Below are 22,295 nucleotides of genomic sequence, written 5' to 3' on the forward strand. Positions count from 1 at the left end.
GTACTGAGAGGGATTAGAAAGGGACGTGGTACTGGTACTTCCACCCCCACTATAATCTTTAGCCCAGTAGTTAGCTCATTCACCAGGGATGTGGGAAGCCCAGGTTTTAATCCCTCCTCTTGAGCAGGAACTTGAATTCAAGTCTCTCTCCTCCCAGGCGGGTGCCCTAACTACTGGGCTAAAGTTATAAGATGGGTGTTGCCAAGAATCTAGCCCCAAACTCTTTTTTGTGGCTGAAACTATTTGGTGAATTTGTGTCAACTTCACAAATAATTTTGGGTGGATGGAAGCTGCATTTTTCAGCTAGTAAACTATTCATCTGAAAAATTTCACCCGACTCTCATTGTAACTTGATGAACTCCTCTTCCTAGCGAGCTTGATGGCACTTTTAAAAAAAGTGAACTCTTGATGGTTGGCTGCAGATAAATCAGCTAGTTAGGAACAGCCTCCTCCTGTTGTGCCTGTGTGATGATACAAGCATTGGGTCTCTGAAGCTGGGGACAGAAAGGTTTTGGTTGCTATCCTCAGTCCAGAACAGTATTGCAAGATTTAATGAGTCAGTTTCAAGCTAAGTTGCTTATTCTTTTGAGTTTTAATAGATGATCACTCAACATTGCAAACTAATTCTAATGTTTCAGGTAGGGGAACACCTGATGTTGGACCAATGTACGAATTGTCAATGTGGCCTCCAGAGGGGGCTGCCTATGAACTACAAACTGAGCTGTAGAAAAACCACCTGTGAACCCTGTCCCAAGGTGAGTGAGAATGCTATGATCCCGGACTTTCCTGACTGCGAATCTATGCAGTCGTAAGATCACCTCACCCATTGCATACACCGCAATCTCAGAGCTTACTGGGTCCACTGTCCCCATTCCCAAAAGTCTTGCCAAGGAAGGGTACAGTACGGTCCTGTATTTTTCTGCATCTGTGTCAGAGGTCACATCCCAATTATGTTCTAAAGCCCCAGTTCAGGAAAGCATTTAATTTTTCATTGTGCTAAGGTCCACAAGTCTGTTACAATGGGTACTTCAGCCTGCTTACAGTTTGTGGGCTGAACTAGACTTTCAGTCACTAGCAGCAGGCAATGCCCATGCCCTGAAGTTCCCTACAGTTTTAGCTGCCCCCACAGCAGCTGGCGGCTCAGCCAGACCTCTCTGCTGCAAAGCTTTTCTGAAGAAAATTCCAAACTTTATTTCAAATTCCTGCCTAACAATTCAGCGTACTAATGCGTCTGTCTAATTCCCAGCTGCTTCCCTGGGCTGTATTTGCCTTTTGGGGAAATTGTCCCCTCAGCTCCGCTTCCCCTCTGAGGCTTTTGTGGCAGCTGGTGCCCGTACAGGCAAAAAGAAAAGTCCATATCTCCTGTTTTCACTCCCCTTATTGAGTATTTCACTGGGAAGCTTGGCTGGTTCTGTGGGCAGAGTGCAGTTCTCCATTTCAACTTAATCCAGCTGGGACTGCCTCTTCCCCCCTTCCCTAGGTAGGAAAGAAGGCAGCAGGATTGGAATAGTCAGCTTTAGGGGCAAGTAGAGCCTCCTCCCTCATCTCCATGAGGGGAGTGATGCCAGAAGGACAGTACACCAGATGGAAAATTGCACATGAGTCCTTATAGCCCTCTGCCCTCTTGACTGCAGAGCTCGACTGCCTTCTCTCTTTGGGCACAGATGGAGGGGCAAGACACAGCATGGACAATGTCAATGCCAGAGGGCGTAGAACAAGTGGGCAGTAACAGGCCTCTTGGCCTATCATTTCTTTCTTTCTAGCCTTCATTTTATAAGTCCAGAAGATTCATCAGTAGTCACCAGACCAGATTCAACCTGGTGTCACTACGGAAGAGAAATATGGGCTATCTTCCTCAGTGATCAGGGACTTGACCTTTCTAATTGGGGGAGATTTCAGTCAGATTCACTTGACTGAGTGACCTCCTCGCTTTACAAGCCATTCACAGGCAGCCAAGTCTGGGCAGGTACTGTCTCAGCCTCCCCTCAGTATGAAAAAATCTCAGACTAACCAAGAACAAACAAAAAAGTAGGTACGTCATCTGAGGTATGCTAAGTGCTTCCTCATGCAGTCAGAAGCAATTCTGACAGGCGTATTGCAATTATGGTCATTCTCCATCTAAAATGCTTACTGCCTTTTTCATGGCTTCTCCCTGAAAAAGATAGTAGGACACAAATCTGTTCCACTTAGATATAGCTCCATGGCTTTTTCCCTTGAGATCAGATGTGCAGGCAAATCAGTTCCCAGCTCACTTACTAGGAAACTTTATGGAAAGCTGAGACTATTCAGAGAGTCATTAGAAAAGTAGATTTACAATTTTGGTTTCCACTAGACATTTTAGAACAGAATACCAGTCCCATGGCAAAGTGAAACACTCCCTGAAATACAACAAAGGAGAATAGCACTTGGCAAGTGATAGCTAGAACAAGCGCAGGGTTCTGAGGCAAGAGTCATAGTGGCCTTCATTTGCCCCAGAGCATTCTGCATGACTCCCAACCTTCCCTACCTGGAGTTAAACCCCTGACTGGTGCCACCTTCTTTCAGTTTGGGAGCAAATGGCTACCTACAACTTGTGTCAAAATATGGTGACTTGACATTGTTCAGAGAGGATACTCTATAGAGTTATGCAAGAATCACAGGAACAGCCTTGTCCCATTCCCAATCTTAGGCAGCCCATGGAAATGCCAGGACATGAGATATAGTTTCATTTTACTTCATATCAGAGTGATATAATCCATTCCACACCAAGGGCTGTTCTTTATCCCATTTCTAGCTCCAGAGAGTCCATAACTAATAGAGCAGGGTGACACATCAAAATAAGTTCTTAAAGGAGCTCTATCTTCACATTCCCATTTAACTATCACACAGACAATTCTTCCATTTTGCAGATAAACTGCCACCTTTCCCTCCCCAATTCCAGTCATTACCATTTGATTGTACATGTGCTTCCAGGGACTCTTTCCAGGATCATAGTAGCAATAATATTGGCATTTAGGAAAAAGGAAATTTGCTTTTATCTCTTTCTGGACAATTTTTCTGATCAGGGCTCTGTACAGAGAGAGTGAAACCAACACATAGACTGAGCTGGTTTCTGGAGTATCTTGGATTTGTGATAAAGTCAGACTTTATCACAAATCCAGGGCTGATCAAAAGCTAGGAAGGAGAGAACAGCAATAATATTGCGTATGTCTTTCTGTTGGAAGAGACTGTGGTTCTTGGGACTTACTAACCTCACATTGGACCTTCCGACATCTCTACCTTACACAAGAGGTCCACTATTGCAAAAGCCATTCCTCCATTCAGCCCCAGACAGGTTCAAGGTGGATACTTGGATGAAGTGATTATCACTCATGGACACTAAAAACGAGTTAACAAATATAACTTATTCTATTGGACAAACAATGGCCATAGTTTAACTACTGCATTAAGCAAGTGACATATGGCCTTGAATTCCTCCAGGAGGCCTCTAATGTGGCTTTATGAGAGTGTCCAAGCAAAAGGTAAAATCTCCGTCCTCTGATGTTCTCAGTATGTTCAAGAAAAGGAAGTTTTGTACAATCCCCAACATTAAATGCATCCTTAGGGCAACTACCCTAATTCTAGCCCCTCAAGGTTATAGTGCACAACCTGAGAACCTCATTCTGGTCCTTACAGCACTACTCAGATTGAACCCCTGTTGCAGGGGTCATTATACTTACTATATTTTAAAAGTAGATTTCCTAATATCTATTATCTGCGGTCAGATGAATTTATATAGTTGGGAGCTTGCTTGCATCAGACCAAGTATTTTACTTTTAATTTGGACAAATAGCTCTCACAACTGTCATCACATTCATTCCCAAATTTAATTCAGGAAATGTTCTTCTGTCAAACAACAACGTCCAATCTGTAGGAGCACTGAAAGACTTATGGCAGAGAACTCACATCATCTGTATTGACATCTGGTTGTTGGCCATATGGCCATCAATACATAAATTCACCCTGATCTACATATTGATCATCCAATCTTTAGCCAATGTCATTTTTAGGTAGAATTCTTCTCCATCCTTCAGTGCCCAGGGAAAGATAGAGGATACATAATTTACCTAATTGTGGCTGTCCACATTTAAAGAATGATCCTGCTTTCTACCCTGGAGGCACACTGCTGTAAAAATCTCATTGTAATGGATCTATAGATCTTAGCACAATGAAGAATAGGAAAATATATCTGTGCTTACCTAAAATTTTCATTTCTTGGAGATCCAGTCCACCTTGGAGACAAATGGAGCATCTAGAACAGAGGTGGAAATTGACATTGACTTGGGTTTGTTTCATTAGAGGGAATTTCCCATGCTCTTCAATAGAAGAAATTGTTGTGCTTTTTCCTCATAGTTAATATAATCTGTAAATTAGGAAAGTAAAATGGAATTTTCCTGGCTGTGGACGTTGTCTCAATAGGAGCCAATTTCAGGGGGTTGGGCATACCCCCATTCCCATACCTATTGTAATGGCTATGTGGGCCTTATTTCTCAACAAAAGGAAATTTTCATGTATACCCAGATGAACTCTTTTAGTCCCACTGAAGTCAGTAGGTCTAAAGCACATGCTTAGGTGCTTTCCTGAATTGGGACCCTGTGTTTCATTCTAATTCCCATTAAAAGCCACTGTCATAAGGAACAAATAACACTTTAGCATATGTGCTCTCAACAAGGTATCAACCTATGATCAGCCATTGAAATGATGTAAGTAAATGCAGCACTTTGGGAAGTGCTGCAAACTACAGTGGAGTCTATTAATCATTTTATGTTATTTTGTGAACCATTCTAGGTGCATTTTAAACTCACATTTTTGCTAGCAGAGAAATTGAAAGGTTAGCAGTTCACCTAAATAATAAAGAAAGTAGTGTTTTTTCTGATGGTTTAATGGTTACTGTAAAAACATAAATGTTTCCTTTAAAAAAAATTGTTAAAACAAACATATGGATAACATACATGTATTGGCTCATCCAGAAAGTGTTTGTTTGTCTTAAAAATGTTCAGCTCATCATAAGCAGCTGTTGGTTAAGTTAGGAGCTGGAGAAGTTGTAGTGGGGACTTTTATTGTCTTCATACGTTAACTCAATTCCTTTCTGGTTTTCTCTACCTCTTTCTTGCCCGTAACCTGCCTTCCCTACCATCCACTGCTGATTGATCTCTCTATCTCTTCTGCTCCTTTCCCTCATCCTTCACTTGCTTCCCCATTCACCACTTCTCTTTGTCCCCCTACTTTATCTGCCAGTTTCTCCATCCTTTGATTCTCTCTCCCCATCCCCCTCTCTGCTATTCTCACCATTTCCTCCTCCTGTAGTCCACTCCTCCATCTCTTTCCTTTACCTTTACATTCTCATCCTACCTTTCTCAGTTCCATACTTCAGTCTTCCACTCTGGCCTAATCTCTCCTCCTCCCACCTTCCCTTCTTTTATACTGTCCACCAATCTCCTGGCCCTTTTTTTCCTAGTCTAGGTTTCTCATGCATCCTTGCAAGTTGTGTTGGCTTTAGGGAGAAGTCTTGCCTGATGCTGCATGTAAGGTTCATATGGCACATGGCAGCTTTTTAGCCACTTGTGCTTCATGGCCCTGATCCAGCATCATAATTTTGCCATTGATGTCAGTGCACACAGGATCAATCAGGCCTGCACATATTATACAATGTAACATACCTGCAGCATTCATATAGTATACCACACAATAACAGCACAAGAGATAATGTCAAGTTTTATAAAAATCATTTAACTAGACCATGCCCATCCAAGTTTTTTAGAGATGTTTTGATGAATGTAATTTTGTTAATTGCATATCCAAAACTTACATTCAGTTTGTGAGCGAGGGTGGAGGGGTCCAGAGAACCAGAAAAATGCCACAGCGAATTTACTTGCATTGTAGAGCTACAGGATGGAAGAAATCAGTGGTTCCTGCTGTGGGAGATGTGTGCCAACTTCATGTGGTATCAAGTTGAGAGATGGAAGAATCCTATATCTGGAGGTTTGTTTTAAGCATACTCATTTTTGTTGACTAAGCGTAAATGTCATCCATGCTTTTAATTGAGACAACTGGTGCACCTATTCTTTTGCCCCTCTTCAGTTAGACAGTTAGACAGCAGCTGCAAACCCCAATATTTTCAAAGAAATTAGAGATGTGTGAGGCCAAAGATCCCATGTTTTGGATTAAATTCAAACAAATATGAACAAGACAGGAACAAATAAAGGTCAGTACAACATATGAATCCAGCAAAACTGTCCCTGGATTGATGTTTGAATTCAGTTGCCCTGTTGGTTATAGCTTAATACCTGTTCATCATTCATTTCATTAAATGACCAGCAACTATTTGAAATGGACCTGGGGCACTCCCTTAAACACCAGAGGCTCTTTGCTTGTTAAAAAGCTGGCAGTGTGTCTTAGCAAGTAGCATGTATGTACCTTTTTTCATTAGTTCGTTTAGGTCTAATTTTTGACCTTTTAAGAATCTCCCCATGGTAACTAAGGTTAAATATTCATATATATGTTTTCCTCAAAAGACAGAACACAAAGCTACAAACTTAGGGCCAAATCCCCAAGTTTGTTGCTCACATTTTACTCAGTCCTTATTCAGCAAAACTCCCCTTGGAAACCATGGGAATTTTGCCAGAGTGAGGACTCAGGCAAGGACATCCGTTTTTGGCACTTAATAAGGCTGCAGGGTATGTGCTTTCTCACATGTCTGCAGAGTACCAGGCACATTGAGGGCATCATATAAATAAATAATTAAAACTAGATGGTCTTACTGACACACACATATATTTAGCAAAGTTTTCCATGTTTTGTAATCCTCCCTGCTGAGGCATGTTAGCTGAATGACAATGAAATAATAGCAACAGTCAAACTTTATAGTTTCCTGAAAACTGTGGCCTTCCAGGTTGTTTTTGTGCTAAGCTAACAGCTCTTAAATCTTTACAGCCGAATGAGACAGTTCAAGATGGCTGTGACAGTCATTCTTGTAAAGTAAATGAGAAAAGAGAATTTATTTGGGAAAAACGAATCACTGGCTGCCCTCCATTCGATTCCAGGAGATGTTTGGCTGAAGGAGTAAGTAGTGAAATGGGTCCTGCTTGCATGTTTCCGAATATATTCTGTCATGTTTATGGGGCTTTATATAAATCCCGTATGTGTATTAGGGATGGGTAATCTAAGCTTCCACCTTACACCGCAGCTAAATTGAACCCGAACCTTTTTTTAGGTTCAGAAAAGTTTTTATTTTATTTTATTTTAAATAATAAATGTCACAGGCTCCTGCATATCCTGGTTGCAGATGGGACTGTAATAAACATGGGAAAAGCTGATCTTCCAGTATTTCCAGCCCATCTAAAGCTAGGAAGTGCTGGGGACAGAGGGGGAATGCTGATCTCATAATGTTCTTAGTCCAGTTTTCAGAGCAAAGAAGTGTGGAGAAGCATCTGAGCTTTTGGAGTCTCAGTGGAACTGAACCTCCAAACTTTGTGTTTCATCCATCACTAAAGTGCATGGGTGCATACGATGTAGGGGCAGATTCTGGCTACTCCTGAGTATGAAGATGGGAGGAGGATGCAGATAGTCTTCCCCTTTGCATAGGGAGCAGTCTAAATCCAGGTGCTTGCACTCCCTAGTGCAATAACATGGGGAGTGGGAGCACTACTGGACATGCTATATGAGTCCCTCTGCACCCAACCCCTTCTGCATTGCTTGATAACTTGAGGCCAGCCTTGGGTTGGGACGTGGAATGCAAGCTATGGTCTTTTAAAGGATATAGCACTTGCTGCTACTGCAGGTTTCTGCCTGCCTGTGTCTTCTTATAACATAGCAGTGGGTAGTGAGGCCACAGGCAAGCCCACCCTATATAGTGGATTTCTCTCATACATGCACAAAGTGAACAGCGATTTTGATACTCATTATTCAGAAAGATAAAAGCCTTTCATGAAAACTGTACTCCTTTTTGCTGTCACTACTGCACATACCTCCATAAGCTGGAGTAGAGATGTATAGAGGAAAACTATTTGAAAAATAATGGGATATGCACAAAGCCATAGACTGAGTGTGTTATCTCCCTCCAGTGGTCTCATTTTCAAACCAAAGGATAATAGTTGACTTTTTAATTGGTAAGTCCCACTATCCAGCTCTCATTTTTTAAAAATACATGTTCAAAATGTATCTGGGACCTAAATATGTTCCTATTCAGTTACTGACTCATAGGTTCAGGTGACTCTCTGAAGCAGGGTCAGAGATCCAGTGGTAACAGTGGCAGCCATTTTAAAGAAACGTAAATGAAAATATAATTACATGTGCCCCATTTTTAACCCTCAGTAACACAGAAAGTTGTCAGAGTTATGGCTCCAAAAGGTAAAAATTGGTTTGTACAGAGAATAACATTCAGGTGTTATAAGATAATGATGCCCTAAGAGCAATATCAGTTGGTTGTGTGGAAAAACTTTAAAGCTGTTTAATATTCCTAAACTTTAATGAAGTCAAATGATAGGAAAATTAGTATTTCTACATACTTCTATTATATGTATAGCACAGGAACATAGTTCAAAACTTCTTATTTAGAGAAATTGAATATAAGTCTGACTATTTTTAGATGTGTGTGTAAATACTTTTTGTGCCTAAACTGCAACATGTCTTCTCTCTTAGGGTAAAATTGCAAAAATTGACAATACCTGTTGTGAAACATGTAAGTAACTATGCTACAAACATCTTGCTTTTACAACCTCTCAAAATGTAGTCTACTACATAAGAAGCCATGTTTTGCATCCATGATATGTGTACAGTAAAAGAGAGCTAATTCAAAAAATTCAAACAAATGTCAACGCTGATTCACATATTTGTGTGACTAAAATCACCAAGTTTGTCTCACTGTGAGTTGTGTGGTCATATTATTCATGATTGTTTAGACTACAGCAGGGTATGCCTAGAAAACATTGGCAAATCCCCAAAATTTCACACATTTTAGCGTGAATAATCAGTCATTCCAAAATTTATTATGAATGTTTATTATTCATCATTCAGTATTTTCCTGTTGAAACAATTTCAGTAATTTAGCCAGAGATCAGGAACATCTCCACACAAACTGGGTGATCAATCAGTCAACCCGATATTGACTATATGAAGCAAATGTTTTGTGAGCACTCAATAGGCTTAAAATTATTTAGTAAAACAATCCAGTGAAAACTGAAAACTGAATAATAAATATGGAAATCACGATCTGTTCATGAATGATTTAATAAGCAGAAAGTGAGATAAATTCATAACAAGTGTGTATTCATAATGAATAGTTTGACTGGGTCTCAGAATAAACAGTTTTGGCCAATCCTGCAAACCCTTAGTCATGTGATCCTTACATAAATAATGCCATTCATTTCAGCTGGGCTATTCCAGGGTTTGTTTGCATGAATAAGGGTTGCAGAATTGTGCGATTATCCCCCAAACTAACCTTTGAATATTTCTATGAACATAAAGGCTTTAAATTTGCAACTTTGCAAATAAATTGGTGAATAATTATGAAGTTATTTTAGCTCTTAACAAAAAAAGACTCCTTTCTAAGGTCAAAATGTCAGCACCTCGTGTGCCCTCTGTTCTCTCTTTTATTTGTTCTGGGCATGTGCTAATAAATAAAAGATGGCAAGCACAGCAGACCATCACTGCACAACCACAGTAATTGCTGTAACAATATACCACTTTGGAGAAGTTAACTCCGAGCATTTGCTTCCATGGCCTGTCTACATATCAGTGAGTTCCGGGTTTAAGAAATAAAAGTCAGGAAGCTATTGAGATAATAGACTATGGCTGAATGGCTCACACAGGTAATTTAGTTAAGAGGGCTTTTATCTACCAGGCTTCAAGCAAGGAATTAATATTGAAAATTGTCTATTAACCCTTACACATTTCCACATTATATTTAAAAGATCGAGGGAGACTTGTAAGTGGGAAAGGTGTGTGTGTGTGTGTGTGTGTGTGTGTGTGTGTCAATTTTTATGAATGTACCAAGATGCCAATTAGATCTTAGACCTGAAATCTAACAAACTAGATAAGTGTTATAGCCAATATAGAATGGAATCCAATAGGATAAGACCTTTTTATTGAATCCAGGGAGCTAGCTTACTAATTGTAACACTGGGTTCTTTTCAGGACAGTTAAACACTTTATTAATTCACCCAGAACCACTTTAGTAAACAATCAACAATTCACCACTCAAGTGTAGATACAGCCAAGTCTTGCAAACAATTATCACAGACTAGAGTTGAGACTCCACAGTTATACCAAGGAACAATGCGAATCACCAAGATTTCTCATTACATTTACTGATGACCATAGAGTCATAGAGTTTAAGGCCAGAAGGGACCACCTGATTATCTAGTCTGAACCTGTATATCAAAGGCCACCGACACCACCCTGCATCCACACACTAAACCCCACAACTGAAATGAGACCAAAGGATTACAGCCCACAGGAGACTAGATTATTATGTGCCAGAGGCAGAGAAAAAGAGGGGCTCAATTCTTTAGTCCCTAACACATTTATCACACTTCCAAGGATATACTTGTCTTCAAGGCACATTTAAAGCACGTGGTCCCTGCTGTTTAAATGGATTGGACCAAAAGGGACAAATTTAGAATATGAAAAACAATTGCTTAAAATTGTTGTTTTAAACCTCTCTTAGGCCAATTTGCTTGGGTTTACAATGACGAGCATGTATTAGTTAAAATCTAAAACAGGGTTACTTGGTGTCTTGCTAGAGAGTGTAGACGTAATCAAGATAACCTGAAGTTTTTTTATGTTAAAGAACAGAAAGGGAAATACAATCTTTGAAATGAAATCTCATCACTTCATCTTATCCTCTTAACCCTGGGATGTGAGGAGAGTCCTTTCCATGAGACCGGTCCTGGCATTCATCACACTGGGGATTCTGCAGCATTGTCGGTTCAGTCAACTCAGGGTCTAACATGATTGGTGACCTCAGTTTTATATGCCCTGACTTTAGGACTCATTGGAGGGAAGCTCCCTCTTATTTCTATTGGACGCGTGCCAACTGAGTGCTCAGATTTCAGCTCTCAGTTTCTCTGCTGCTTCCATCGGTATCTTGTAGATGGTGATGGGGTATAAAAAATTTCTCCAGTCCTTTTCTTATCGGAGGCTTTTTATGTTTGATCCATTTCAAAGCTTGTATTTCAATATTAGCCCATATTATTAATTGGAAATTTCTCCTTTTTAAGCAATTTCTTTTAATGATCCAAAGGTACATATTGGTTTAAATCTTTCAGCATTCCTTCTTCCTTGTGCCATACAATTCCTATTACTTCTAAAGGGCCACAGTTATTTCCAATGGAAACAAGCATAATGCCTTATAATCTTCCAAACTTGATGGACCTATTTCATACATTCTTTGATTGTACATAAACATTGCATGTTATCTAGAATTTGAAATTGAATGAGAGATGTTATCCACATATAAAGAGATGTAGATCTGACTCACAAAGCAAGAAAACGCGCAGTTTCAAGTTTGGGGTCAAAGACAAACTGATGGGACAAAACAGATTATCTATGATATTTGATTTACAAGGCAAACATATGTATAGTTTATAGTTGGGGGTGAAAATATGGTTTGGATTTTTTGGGGTAACCTTGGATCTCACAGCAGGTTATTTCTAGTTTGCTTAAATTGCATCTTCCCCACTCATCTCTTGACCCACTCGCAAAGTGAAGTGGGACACTTTTCGTAGGAAATTAGGATGTTAACCTTGCCTGGCAACTTTTTGGAGTTCTTTTTAGCTAGTTTGGGAGGAAGGAAGAAATTTTGTCCATATGCAAATTATGAGAGATTCTTGCTTAGGCGATTAACAGTGCCATTTTAGTTTCTATTCTTGGGGAGTGGAACTCCCAACTGTAGCTTATCTGTGTGTCCTTAGACAAAGTGTCTCACATGATATGAACCATGTTCTTATTGTCTTAACTTCCTAGGTGGAAACTATTTTGGAATAAACTGAGATGGATAGCTTTTCTAATTTTTGAGGGCCAGGAGGAATTAATGGTTATTAATCATTCAAGGCATATCTGTTCTCTATATCTCTTACAGACTTTAATTAACTAAGTGGGGAAATATACTGCATACTGTAAGGAAAATACAGAGAAAAATCCCAGTTCCAAACCATGCTACATATGTTTTACAGATGTCAAAAAATGAATTCACATCTGTTGGTGTAGGGTTGAAAATTACACCTTTCTGTGCCAGCAGGGGCTACTTTACCCAAGGGAGGGTTCACATCCAGGGAGGGCAGGTGGCATTTGCCCCCAGGCTGTCTTTGCCATTAGGTGCTACCAGGAGAGAACGATTTTGAATTCTGACTCTGGTTCCTAAGAAGCATCACCTGTAGAGGGGAAGTGCTGAATCAGCCTTGGCCATGCCATCTTCCAGCCTGTGCCATCCACTGTTACGTTGGCACTGACTAGCTCTGGAGCAAAGCTTGTAGGTGTCTTTCTCCACTGCAGTCTTCTTCCTGGCATATTCTCCACTCCCATGGGCAGGAGCCAGCATATTTTAAGGCTGAATGAAACCTATTATCTTTGAAATTACATTCTTTCTTACTATGTGAAGCACAGTAAACCAAACCCAGTAATCAAAGTGAATTGTGAGCAGCCTGTTATATTATGAGGTTAACCATCCCTAGGGGTCTAGTGCTAGTATTCTTCACTCACATGTGAGAGACCTGGGTTTGAGCCTTCATCCTGGTCATTTGCTCCCAAGATGGACAAAGTTTGAAAGTGTTTCAGAGACAGCATGCCTGTTTCTGCAGGCTGGCGTGTACAGAGTCCCTCATGATAGAGAAGAGATGGGAATTGGTTATAATTAATATAAAGGGGCTTGTTGATTGAAGCCACTTTAAACAGACTGACCCTGTGGTTCTCCCTGACTCTGTAGCTCCCAGACTCACTAAGGACAGCCTGTCTTGTCTAGTGTCACCACCAGGTGCTGGCCTGGACAAAGCAGTCATGGAAAGGACTGCTGACCCCCTTCAGGGAAAAGAATGCGTTTGTCACTCAGACATGAACCCTCCAGCCAATTAAACATTGGTATTAGAATAATAGGATCATAGAAATATAGGGCCTGAGAAGTCATCAAGTCCAGCCCCCTGTTTAGAGACAGAACCAAATAAACCTAGACCATCCCTGACAGGTGTTTGTCCAACCTGTTCCACAACTTCCCTTGGAAGCTTATTCCAGAGCTTAAGTCTCCTTATAGTTAGAAAGTTTTTTCTAATATCTAACCTAAATCTCCCTTGCTGCAGATTAAGCCCATTACTTATTGTCCAACCTTCAGCAGACATGGAGAACCATTGATCATAATCCTCTTTATAACAGCCCTTAACTTACTTGAGGCCACTTTATACAGACTGATATGATTGGAAGGGATTCCCTTCTAGTGGTAAGTGGAAGGAAGGATGGTGATTCTGACATGAGATCTCATTGCTGGGGTGGGTTAAAGTCGGGGAAAAAAATAAAAAAAGGAAGTGGCCTGAACTTTCTGTTTAGGGTGCAGGAGGTCACTTTTCTCACTCTCTCCAAAGACACTTAATGACTGCAACTTAATAAGTATCATCCCAGTTGTCAGTCATTATGCAGTAAGTCCCAATATTTCAATGGATATATTAATATCCATTGAAATATATCTAAAATGATATATTTAAGAGCAGACTGTATGCAGGATAATAGAAAAATCACAAACAAGCAGCTTGAGATTTTAAAAACTACCTAAAGGCGTTAGCCACATTGCTCTAATGGAAATTAATTGTGTGGTTAAATGTTCTAGTTGGCTTGGAACATCTGAGCCTGTAAATTTACAGTCAAGATCAGAGAGAAGAAAAGCAATCCTTAGCATTTATAGTAAATGCACTATATAAATACTAACCCTTCAGTCTTCACAATATATTTACCTTACATGTCATTTACACACATTCACTCACTCCCTGTCTCACGCACCTAATTTCAAAAGAAGCTCTATCTCTGGTGATCAGATCTCCTTCACACTACTCAGGCTACTGGCTTTGAGTCAAATGGTAATCTTCCTCTAGTGCACCATTTTCCTTCTTTATCCCATCCCTTTAATTAAATGTCTGTCATGGCCTAACGATTCATCAAAGCCCACAATATATAATAAAGTAATATGTAGCCTGTTACCTATACTCCAGATAATAGAATAATCAATTTCTCGTGGCTGTAAAGATTGACATACAGGTTGCATAACCTTTCCAGGTCATTCAGCCTATTCAATATAAAAAAAAAATGTTAAAAAAATAGATTCTGTTCAGTTAAAGGTGCAAATCAAGGTGTTGACTCTGGTCTATAAGGCCTGATATTGGCTGGGGCACTGGCTGTCTATGAAGCCATCCTCCCTCTCTGTGGTATGCCAAGGCAATTGAGGTCAGCTCGAGTGCTTGTGTGAATGGTTCCTTGTCTTCAACACGAGGGAGTTGGTAGCTGAATATTTTCAAGGCTGGGTGCCCTTCCACTCTTGTAGTTGCTCCCCAACAGATCCAATAGACCCTGTTATTCTGGGCCTCAGGAAACAGTGCTGGGTTTATCATTTTTCTTAGGCTTTTGCCTGCAGGAGTGAGATGATAGGAAGTGGTGGTGCTCAGGGATATGGTGGTTTGTGTAGGGAGAGGATGGTCCTTTTCTTTTCACCCCTGAAAGAAGCATAGTTGTGTCTCTGCTATTCATCCTTTTTTCCCTTTCTGATCTTGACACTGTCCATTTCATTAAATTATGTACATGTGACCTGACCTCTCTGGAGGGGGTGTGGCCTTATGAAATCCAAAATAAATAAACCAAATTGATGTGGTTGGACAATACATCTCTCAGTTGGGAGCAAAGAAACATTGAAGATATGGCGACAGTCTGATGACAGTTATTTTGAAATGGGATGTGTGTCAACTATTGTGACTGTCCGTGTCTGCACTCTGCTTGGACACATTTTATCAAACAAAGTGATTAAAGCATTGAAAGTGAGCTGGCATTTCCAGCCTTGCAGCCAGCAACACTTTTCACGCGTGTGGAGCTTTTTTCAGATCACTTGTGAAGCGCTAGAAAGGCAGAAAAGCAATAAGGCTGGGAATGTTATCTTGGAAAAGAGATGGGAAGCTGCTTCTTTAGCTGCTGGGAGGACACCTACATCAAAGGGAAGTTATATTTCTTTGGTCAATTTGCAGCTGGCCAGCTGATTGCAGTGTTCTGTCCGAATGAATGGTTGTGGAGAGGGACAATACAGAAAGTAAAAATAGATTCTAATTGATAAAGAATCGACTTGAGCGCTGAATAGATTCACTTGCTAGCTAGAGTTAAAGTAAGAGTTCATCTTGACACACGGCGATGGTGCTGTATTAACACTGCAAATGAAGAACCACTGCTTCCTGTGTGTAGAAAGGCCACTTAGAAGAGAATTAGCTCCTTCGCAAATCATTAGCTAGCATGGGAAAATGAATAAAGTGGTTGGGCCAAATTATCTTCTGTATAAAAATATATATGTTTAAAATCTGGATCTGTACAGGGCTGGTGGGAGGGAAAAGGGAGCTGCTATCCAGTAACAACCACAGCCTATGGGCTGCAGTAGCCCTGCTTCATGGGACCAATCAACAGCACTCTGGCTCCTCCCCAAGCCTAATAGCATCCCACCGACAAAGACGCTCTGCAGGTCTAGTCCTGTATTGCCTTTTATGTGGATTCTTCATGAGGCGGAGAGGAGGGACAGTCAGCATTTATCCTCTAGTGTCAAGAGCACCAAACGGCAGGTGCTCAGGATGGAATCCTGTCCCCATTAAAGTCAATGGCAAAACTTCCAGTGACTGAAGTCAGGCTTTTACCCCCAGAGTACACCAGTGGGAATGGAGAATTTAACCCCATTATTTTCATGCCACAAAATTCAACATATATCTCAGAGTAAATTTCCATAGGAAATAACCCTGTCAGGCCATTTTGAAAGTTGGTGCTGACAAGGGGAAGTTTCAATCCAAAAGTCATTTCTGATGTTCATTTCTTGACACCCCCTGGAATTGCACCTTCTTATACCAGTGGTGCTAAACATCACAGTGTTTATTTCAGTGAAAGAATGTGATCCCTTTCTGCAGTATATTCCCTGACTCTTGCACTTGGGAGCCAATCAGGATCAACAACTAATGACTTCAATAGTTGTTAATTAATGGGAAAGGGGTGTATTTTTCTGGTTGTAACTTATTATGGGCAGGTCTATACTGAAAACGCTGCAGTGGTGCAAGAGCACATCTTTTATTTGTTAACAATAGTCCATCAAAAATCCTATTTGGGAAAAAAATAACAAGACATAGATTTATAATAAATATTATTCAATGGAACAAGAGCCAGGTGAGGTACCATCTTGGGGCTTTAATATATCGCTGGTCATTCAGCAAGGTGTTTTTTTACTGTTGTTTTTGATTGGTTTATGCAGGAACTCAGTGGTATTCAATGGAATTTTAAGGCTGCAGTACTGTATATTCACAGTACCCTGTGTTAATTACCACATGGAAACATATCTACGTCTTTTACTAGGGGTCTTGCTAATAATGGCATATGGCCAATGGCAATTTTTGTGTGTACTGAGCAGAGAATGGTGCCAGAATGTTTTTTGTAAAAAGTCTTCAACCACTGGCAAATTCCCCTTCTTTCTTGACTTGGTAGGTATAGAAGCAGAATGCAGACAAGTAAATTCCAGGCTGACGTATCTGAATATCAATGGCTGTGAGGCTGAAGATGGAGTGTCTATTTTCCAGTGTGAGGTAAGAAAAATCTATTTTCATTTTGTCAGTACAGAACTGTGGCAAAACACGACACACTTTCAAAAGGAGTGGTTTGCTCCATTTTTGCATAGTAGGAAATCGCAGTGCTATTTCCCTCCTCTTGCTAGGTAAAGGTATGACTCTTCCATGTATTCACCCCTCGCTGCTCAAAGCCAAGGTAAATGGCCTTTGCGCAGGGATCTCAACAAGGTTTGTTGAAGAGAATTAATTTGCTTCCCTATTCCACCCAAGGGCAAGTCATTGGCTTCTCACTAGCTTCCATTCCACTCAACAGAATGGAACATTGACTTCTGTCTCTGCAGGAGTTTCAGCTGTGTACATTTGATTCCATTTAGTCTAACCTGATTTTTCCCCCTCTTTGGGGCTGATAAGAAAACCCACTTTACAATACACAGAAGCTCCATTCATGTTGCTTCTAGTTCCTGGAGAGACATGTGGATATTAAGTTGCCTTGCTGGGATCTTCTGCACTTGAATGAATGTCACCCTTAATTTTATGGGGCCCAATTTTCAAATCTGTGACTCTAAGGTTAGGTACATAAATCCCCTTCTAGACTCCTAAGTCAACACATCAATGCCTAAATAAGTATTTAGGTGCCTAACATGTAAGCACCCAGGTTTAAAAACAGCTCTGTAGGATTTGACGTGACTTCAGTATTTGAGCCCACACACTGTGCTCTTATGTTCCACATATCCCATCAATTTCCATAATTTGAACAAAAGTGTAATGCCACGGGATTCTCCTCCCCATCACTCCGCTCATGTAATACAGCAGATACAATCTGAAACAGGAGCAGAACATTCCTTCCAGATGTCCCCTTCTATCTTTGATAGATGGCACTGGGAAACAAATGAGAAGCTTGGTTCCCAGGCTGGCTGCAACAGAATAACTTCCCATTCTGTTTTTATTATGCCTGAATTTTTACTTTAAACCCCACTGGGATTAGGGAGGGTAATTTCTTTTAGCACTCTCTCATAGGGATAATTTCTTTGACTGCTGTAGTTGCCAAATGGAGCATCTTTCTCCTTTCGGTGACCAGCTGGAAAGGGGTGGAGTTGGGTGCAGTGACTTGGGACCATGTGCCCCATGGGCTTCAAGACCTCCAGCCGCTGTTCTCAAACCATAAAACTCTTAAGGGAAGAGGACATTTCAACAGTTCAGAAATGCTGTCCAATACTTGCTTAACTCCAAAATAAGAAAACTGCTGCATTATCATCTCTATCCACTAAGTCAGTGGCTATTTGGGTCGTGTGGCTATGAAAGATCCAGGGCAGATTTCCTAGTGTGAAGATTTTAATTCAGAAATCTAGCCCATATTTCATTTTGGGTAAATACGTGGGCCCAGAAAAAGGGACTTAAGCATTGTGATGCTCAGTGTCACAAAACCTAACTTTTAGGTGCCTAGAAAAATCACAGGAACAACACTGATCCACAAAGCCTGAGTTAGGTGTCTCGGCTCCTATACAATACATGGGGAGAGATAGGCACCTTAGAATGTGATCCACAAAGCCTGTAAACTAGGTGGGGAGCTGCCTAAGCTAGCCCATGGGAGACACCGATGACAAGGGTGTATGCTAAGCTCCACCCCTCTCTTGGAGTTTAATGCCTAAGTCTGGGCTGCAGGGAGGAACCTGTTTCTGTTTACAATTCACAAAACAGGGAAGATAGGCATTCTGCCAACTAAGTCATGTGCAGGTGTGCTCAGAGGCTGCCTACTAGATCAATTTTAATTGGGTAACGCATTTATGAGCTCCACTCCTAAAACCTCTTGTGATTGGTAGAGCAGAATCATTGTTGCATTTCATCTCAGAAATGCTAGCAAGTGATACTTACACACCTTTACATTACAACCTATACAATGGTTTAGAATAGTACAAGCTACAATGTAAATTGTTATGTGCAATCAAATCAATGGTAGGTTTCCCTCAGGAAGGGCTACAGGCACAATAAGGATTGAGTAAAACTAAAGTGAAGATTACAGAGTTTGGCCTGTTTCATGGACTATTATGATTATTTTTGTTTGTTTTTACACATTGTAAATAATAGAGAAACAGAACATGGATAGCTAACAATGTAAAAAATATTGGTATGATACAATTTGATCTGTATAAATTAAGGAAAATAAAATGTAACAAGGATAAGCACAAGTGGATGGACAAGTACTTGTTAGAAATCAAAGAGGAATATTCAGTTTGTGGGTTTTTTCATTATGTTTGGCATAAATGCAATTAAGTTGTGTAGAAACAGTATTGTACAGATGGAATCAAAGAAGTAATTTTTTCCTCTTTATGCAGCACTGGTAAAACTGAATACTGTGTAGAGGTGGTTGGAGAATTTTTTTTCCCCAGAAAATTGTGATGAAAATGGAAAATAAAAAATAAATTTATAAAAATTGTCATTGGATAATTTTGACTTTGTTAAAAAAATCAGAAACATTTTCATTTTTTGGCAAAAAGTCAAAATTCAGCAGCAGAAAACCAAAATTGTTTGGCCAAAAATTGCTGAAAACCAATCCTTGATTTTTCCACCCAGAAACCAAGAGCTTTTGTGGAAAAAATCAGACACTTTCCTTAAAAATTTTCATTTAGTCAAACAAATTTAAAACAGCTGCAATACTGTGTACAGTTTGAGTTGCTGGAATATAAAACAGATAGAGAGAAACTAGAAAAATGTGGAAAAGGAACTAACGCGTTTGGAGAGAATGGTGTGGGGGAAGCAATGGAGGTGATCAGTGTGCAGGACAACAGGCGTTATGGATGCCCTAGAAATAAATGAAACAGAAGTTAAGATGCCTTTGGCCTGTCTTGTACTTTGAAGTCCACAATCCCCTATTAGATCAGGCTGAATACAATTCTTTTCAAGCTTTTTTTAAATACAAACTTTAAAGATTGTTGTAATAACGGTGCCCAAAGCCCCACTACTATTGTTTCCTATTGTTATCTGAGCCTATCAAACTTACCACAATATTGTAAACATTCTAGGATATCTTAGTGTACGAGCTTGTTTGTGTGACATCAGCTGTTGCTCAGGATTACCTTACATGTGTAAACATGTCAAGGGAGATGGGAAATAATATTTTGGCATTTGGCTGAAAACATGAAGCATGAGACCAACAACCAATGAAGACCAATCAAATGAATCCATTCCAAAGTCCTGGCAAAAACTTCCATTAGCTTCCTTGAGGCTGCTTGGATAAAACTGAGGGCAGAATTTGGACCTTTATCAGAAATCTGTGGAGTAAACTATTATTTGGCATGATTCAAACTTTGTATCTGTTTCACTTTCAGGGCAAATGCAGAAGCAAAACCAAGTACTCTATTGAAAGGAATAGACTTGAAGATGAGTGCACCTGTTGTTCAGCTACTCAGACCATTCCGGTGAACGTCTCTCTGCGCTGTGCCAATGGCACAGTGGTGCAGCATGAAGTACCATCTGCAGTGCAGTGCGACTGTTTCTCTCGTAAATGTACATAGTAAACCTTTCCAGAAGCTGCTTCATTTAACCTTTATTTTTAATGGCTAAGGAATTTACCATTCAGATCTCACTTTCTTTCTTTAGACTGCTTTCTTCCAAATGATTGTATCAACATACCAAACAATAAATGCAAAGCTTATTTAACAGCATTTTTTGACTGTTTTATTTGGGCTGCTAGTGTGACCCATACCGTGTCCCTCGTTTCAAGGGATGTCACTCATTTAATATCAAAGTTACCTCTGTTCTACATAAATTTGGTTTCCCCTCACTTTTATCACTGAATATTATTTACCTCAAAAGAAAGAAAACAAAATGAAAATATGAACCAGAGGTTACAGGAGGAGTTATTTACACTGAAGAAATGAATCCCATGGTATTTCAAGTTTCCTGACCAAATAATTTATTTGTTTCCCTCATATGGGGCCTTTGCCACACATTGTGTCCCACTTTTAGGCCTCAGCAGCTTGAGAGGTATGATGGGATACCTCAGAGAGAAAGATGATAATGTTCTCAGCAAACTGAAACATAGCTGACTATGACTCAGTCAGCCAAGTATCACTTTGCAACGTTTCTACAAATGAATGCTAAAGAGACTCCTTAGTGCTGGTGGAAGGTGCTGATTGACATCCTTGAAGTTCTCTATTCATTCACAGGCAGTGCAAGCATCCGTTACTCCAGAGATTCTAGTGATGGGATCTTCTGCTCCAATTCCAAATCAATTCACATTGATCCTCTAAATCTGTCTTTGCCCCCCTCCGCCTCCCCAATCCATCACTGGTGTCTCCTATCCACAAGATAACCACAAAGCATTACCCCATAGTAGTCCTTGTTTCCCTAATCAAAAAAGCCCCCAACTTCTGTGTGAGCCAACCATCATATACATTTTTTGTCACGTCTGCTTGGCTCAAGATCTATTCCCTGAATGGCAAAGCTCTCCTTGTCCTGTCCTCTGTTCACTAATATAGATGCTAGAAGCATATAAATATATATCATGTTAATAATATGCATTATCCACATCACTTCTATCTAACTATTATATATTAGATAGATATGGTGTAGGCCAATTATGGTGTAGTTAATGCATGCCTATATATATTGTGATACAACATGGCCAGGGAGCAGTGGGAGAGTGGTCTTATTGGGTGCTGGGAAGTGGGTGAGCGAAAAGCCTAGGCTAATTAAGGCATGGTTCCCTGTAGACTAAGGAAGGTTACTACAGGTTAATTGGAGCACCTGTAGCCAGCTAAGCCCTGTAAGGAACCTAATAAAAAAAAAACCTGCTTCAGGCAGACAGGGAGGAGCAAGAACTGGAGTTTGGAGGCGTGTTGCTGAGAATTGAAAGACCAGAGAATGAGAGACCCTACCCCAGCAGAGCAGGGAGACTCCCTCCCCCAGCGTCAAGGACCGAGGGTAACCCTACCCAAGGGGGAAAGAGGGGCTGGGGCTCAGAACAAGGAGCAAACCCAGACTCCTCCCCTGCTTCCCGCTACCATCTTCCCAGGCCACTAGCAGGCCCCAATACAGAGGCAAGGGGTGGCGTCCTAGCCCCCCGCCAAGAAAAGCACAGGACCCACCATACCAACATTGGCCATTTTGTCAGTGTGTGTGTGTGTGTGTGTGTGTGTAAACCAGCCTACACCATAATCCTGTTCACTTATGCTAAGTATCCCATAACTCCTCACATTTGCAGAAGTAAGCATTTGGCATAAGTGGATAAAAAAGTTGTCAAAAATCAAGATGCATCCATTCAATATCTTAGATAGCGAAGTACCTTGCTGGATCAGTACCTGGAATGTTAGTATCCAGAACAAAGATAAGGAAGGAACAACAAAACAAGTTAGGGTTGGAGAGGGGTAACTTGTAAAATCATATAAATAATACCAGCTGAAATGTATAAATGGGGGAGTACACCTGTGTAAGGTGAATATAACATCGCTGCATAGGACTGCTCTTAGGAGACTGGTAACATATAGAACCTTTTGCCTTTACCAT

The 22,295-nt window shown here is 40.5% G+C and overlaps 1 protein-coding gene across 1 annotated transcript in view; it reads left to right on the forward strand.

The window, feature by feature from the left end:
* VWF (von Willebrand factor) overlaps positions 1-20,302 on the forward strand; it is a 241,098-nt gene extending 220,796 nt beyond the window's left edge. The window contains exons 46-51 of the mRNA XM_065410272.1: positions 639-755; positions 5,902-6,000; positions 6,952-7,080; positions 8,659-8,698; positions 16,711-16,808; positions 20,117-20,302. Coding sequence (XP_065266344.1) covers positions 639-755; positions 5,902-6,000; positions 6,952-7,080; positions 8,659-8,698; positions 16,711-16,808; positions 20,117-20,302 — 669 coding nt within the window. The remainder of the gene's footprint in view (positions 1-638; positions 756-5,901; positions 6,001-6,951; positions 7,081-8,658; positions 8,699-16,710; positions 16,809-20,116) is intronic.
* Positions 20,303-22,295: the final 1,993 nt, after the last annotated feature.

This window comes from Emys orbicularis, chromosome 1 (genome assembly GCF_028017835.1).
Source record: "Emys orbicularis isolate rEmyOrb1 chromosome 1, rEmyOrb1.hap1, whole genome shotgun sequence".
Classification (NCBI taxonomy): Eukaryota; Metazoa; Chordata; order Testudines; family Emydidae; genus Emys; species Emys orbicularis.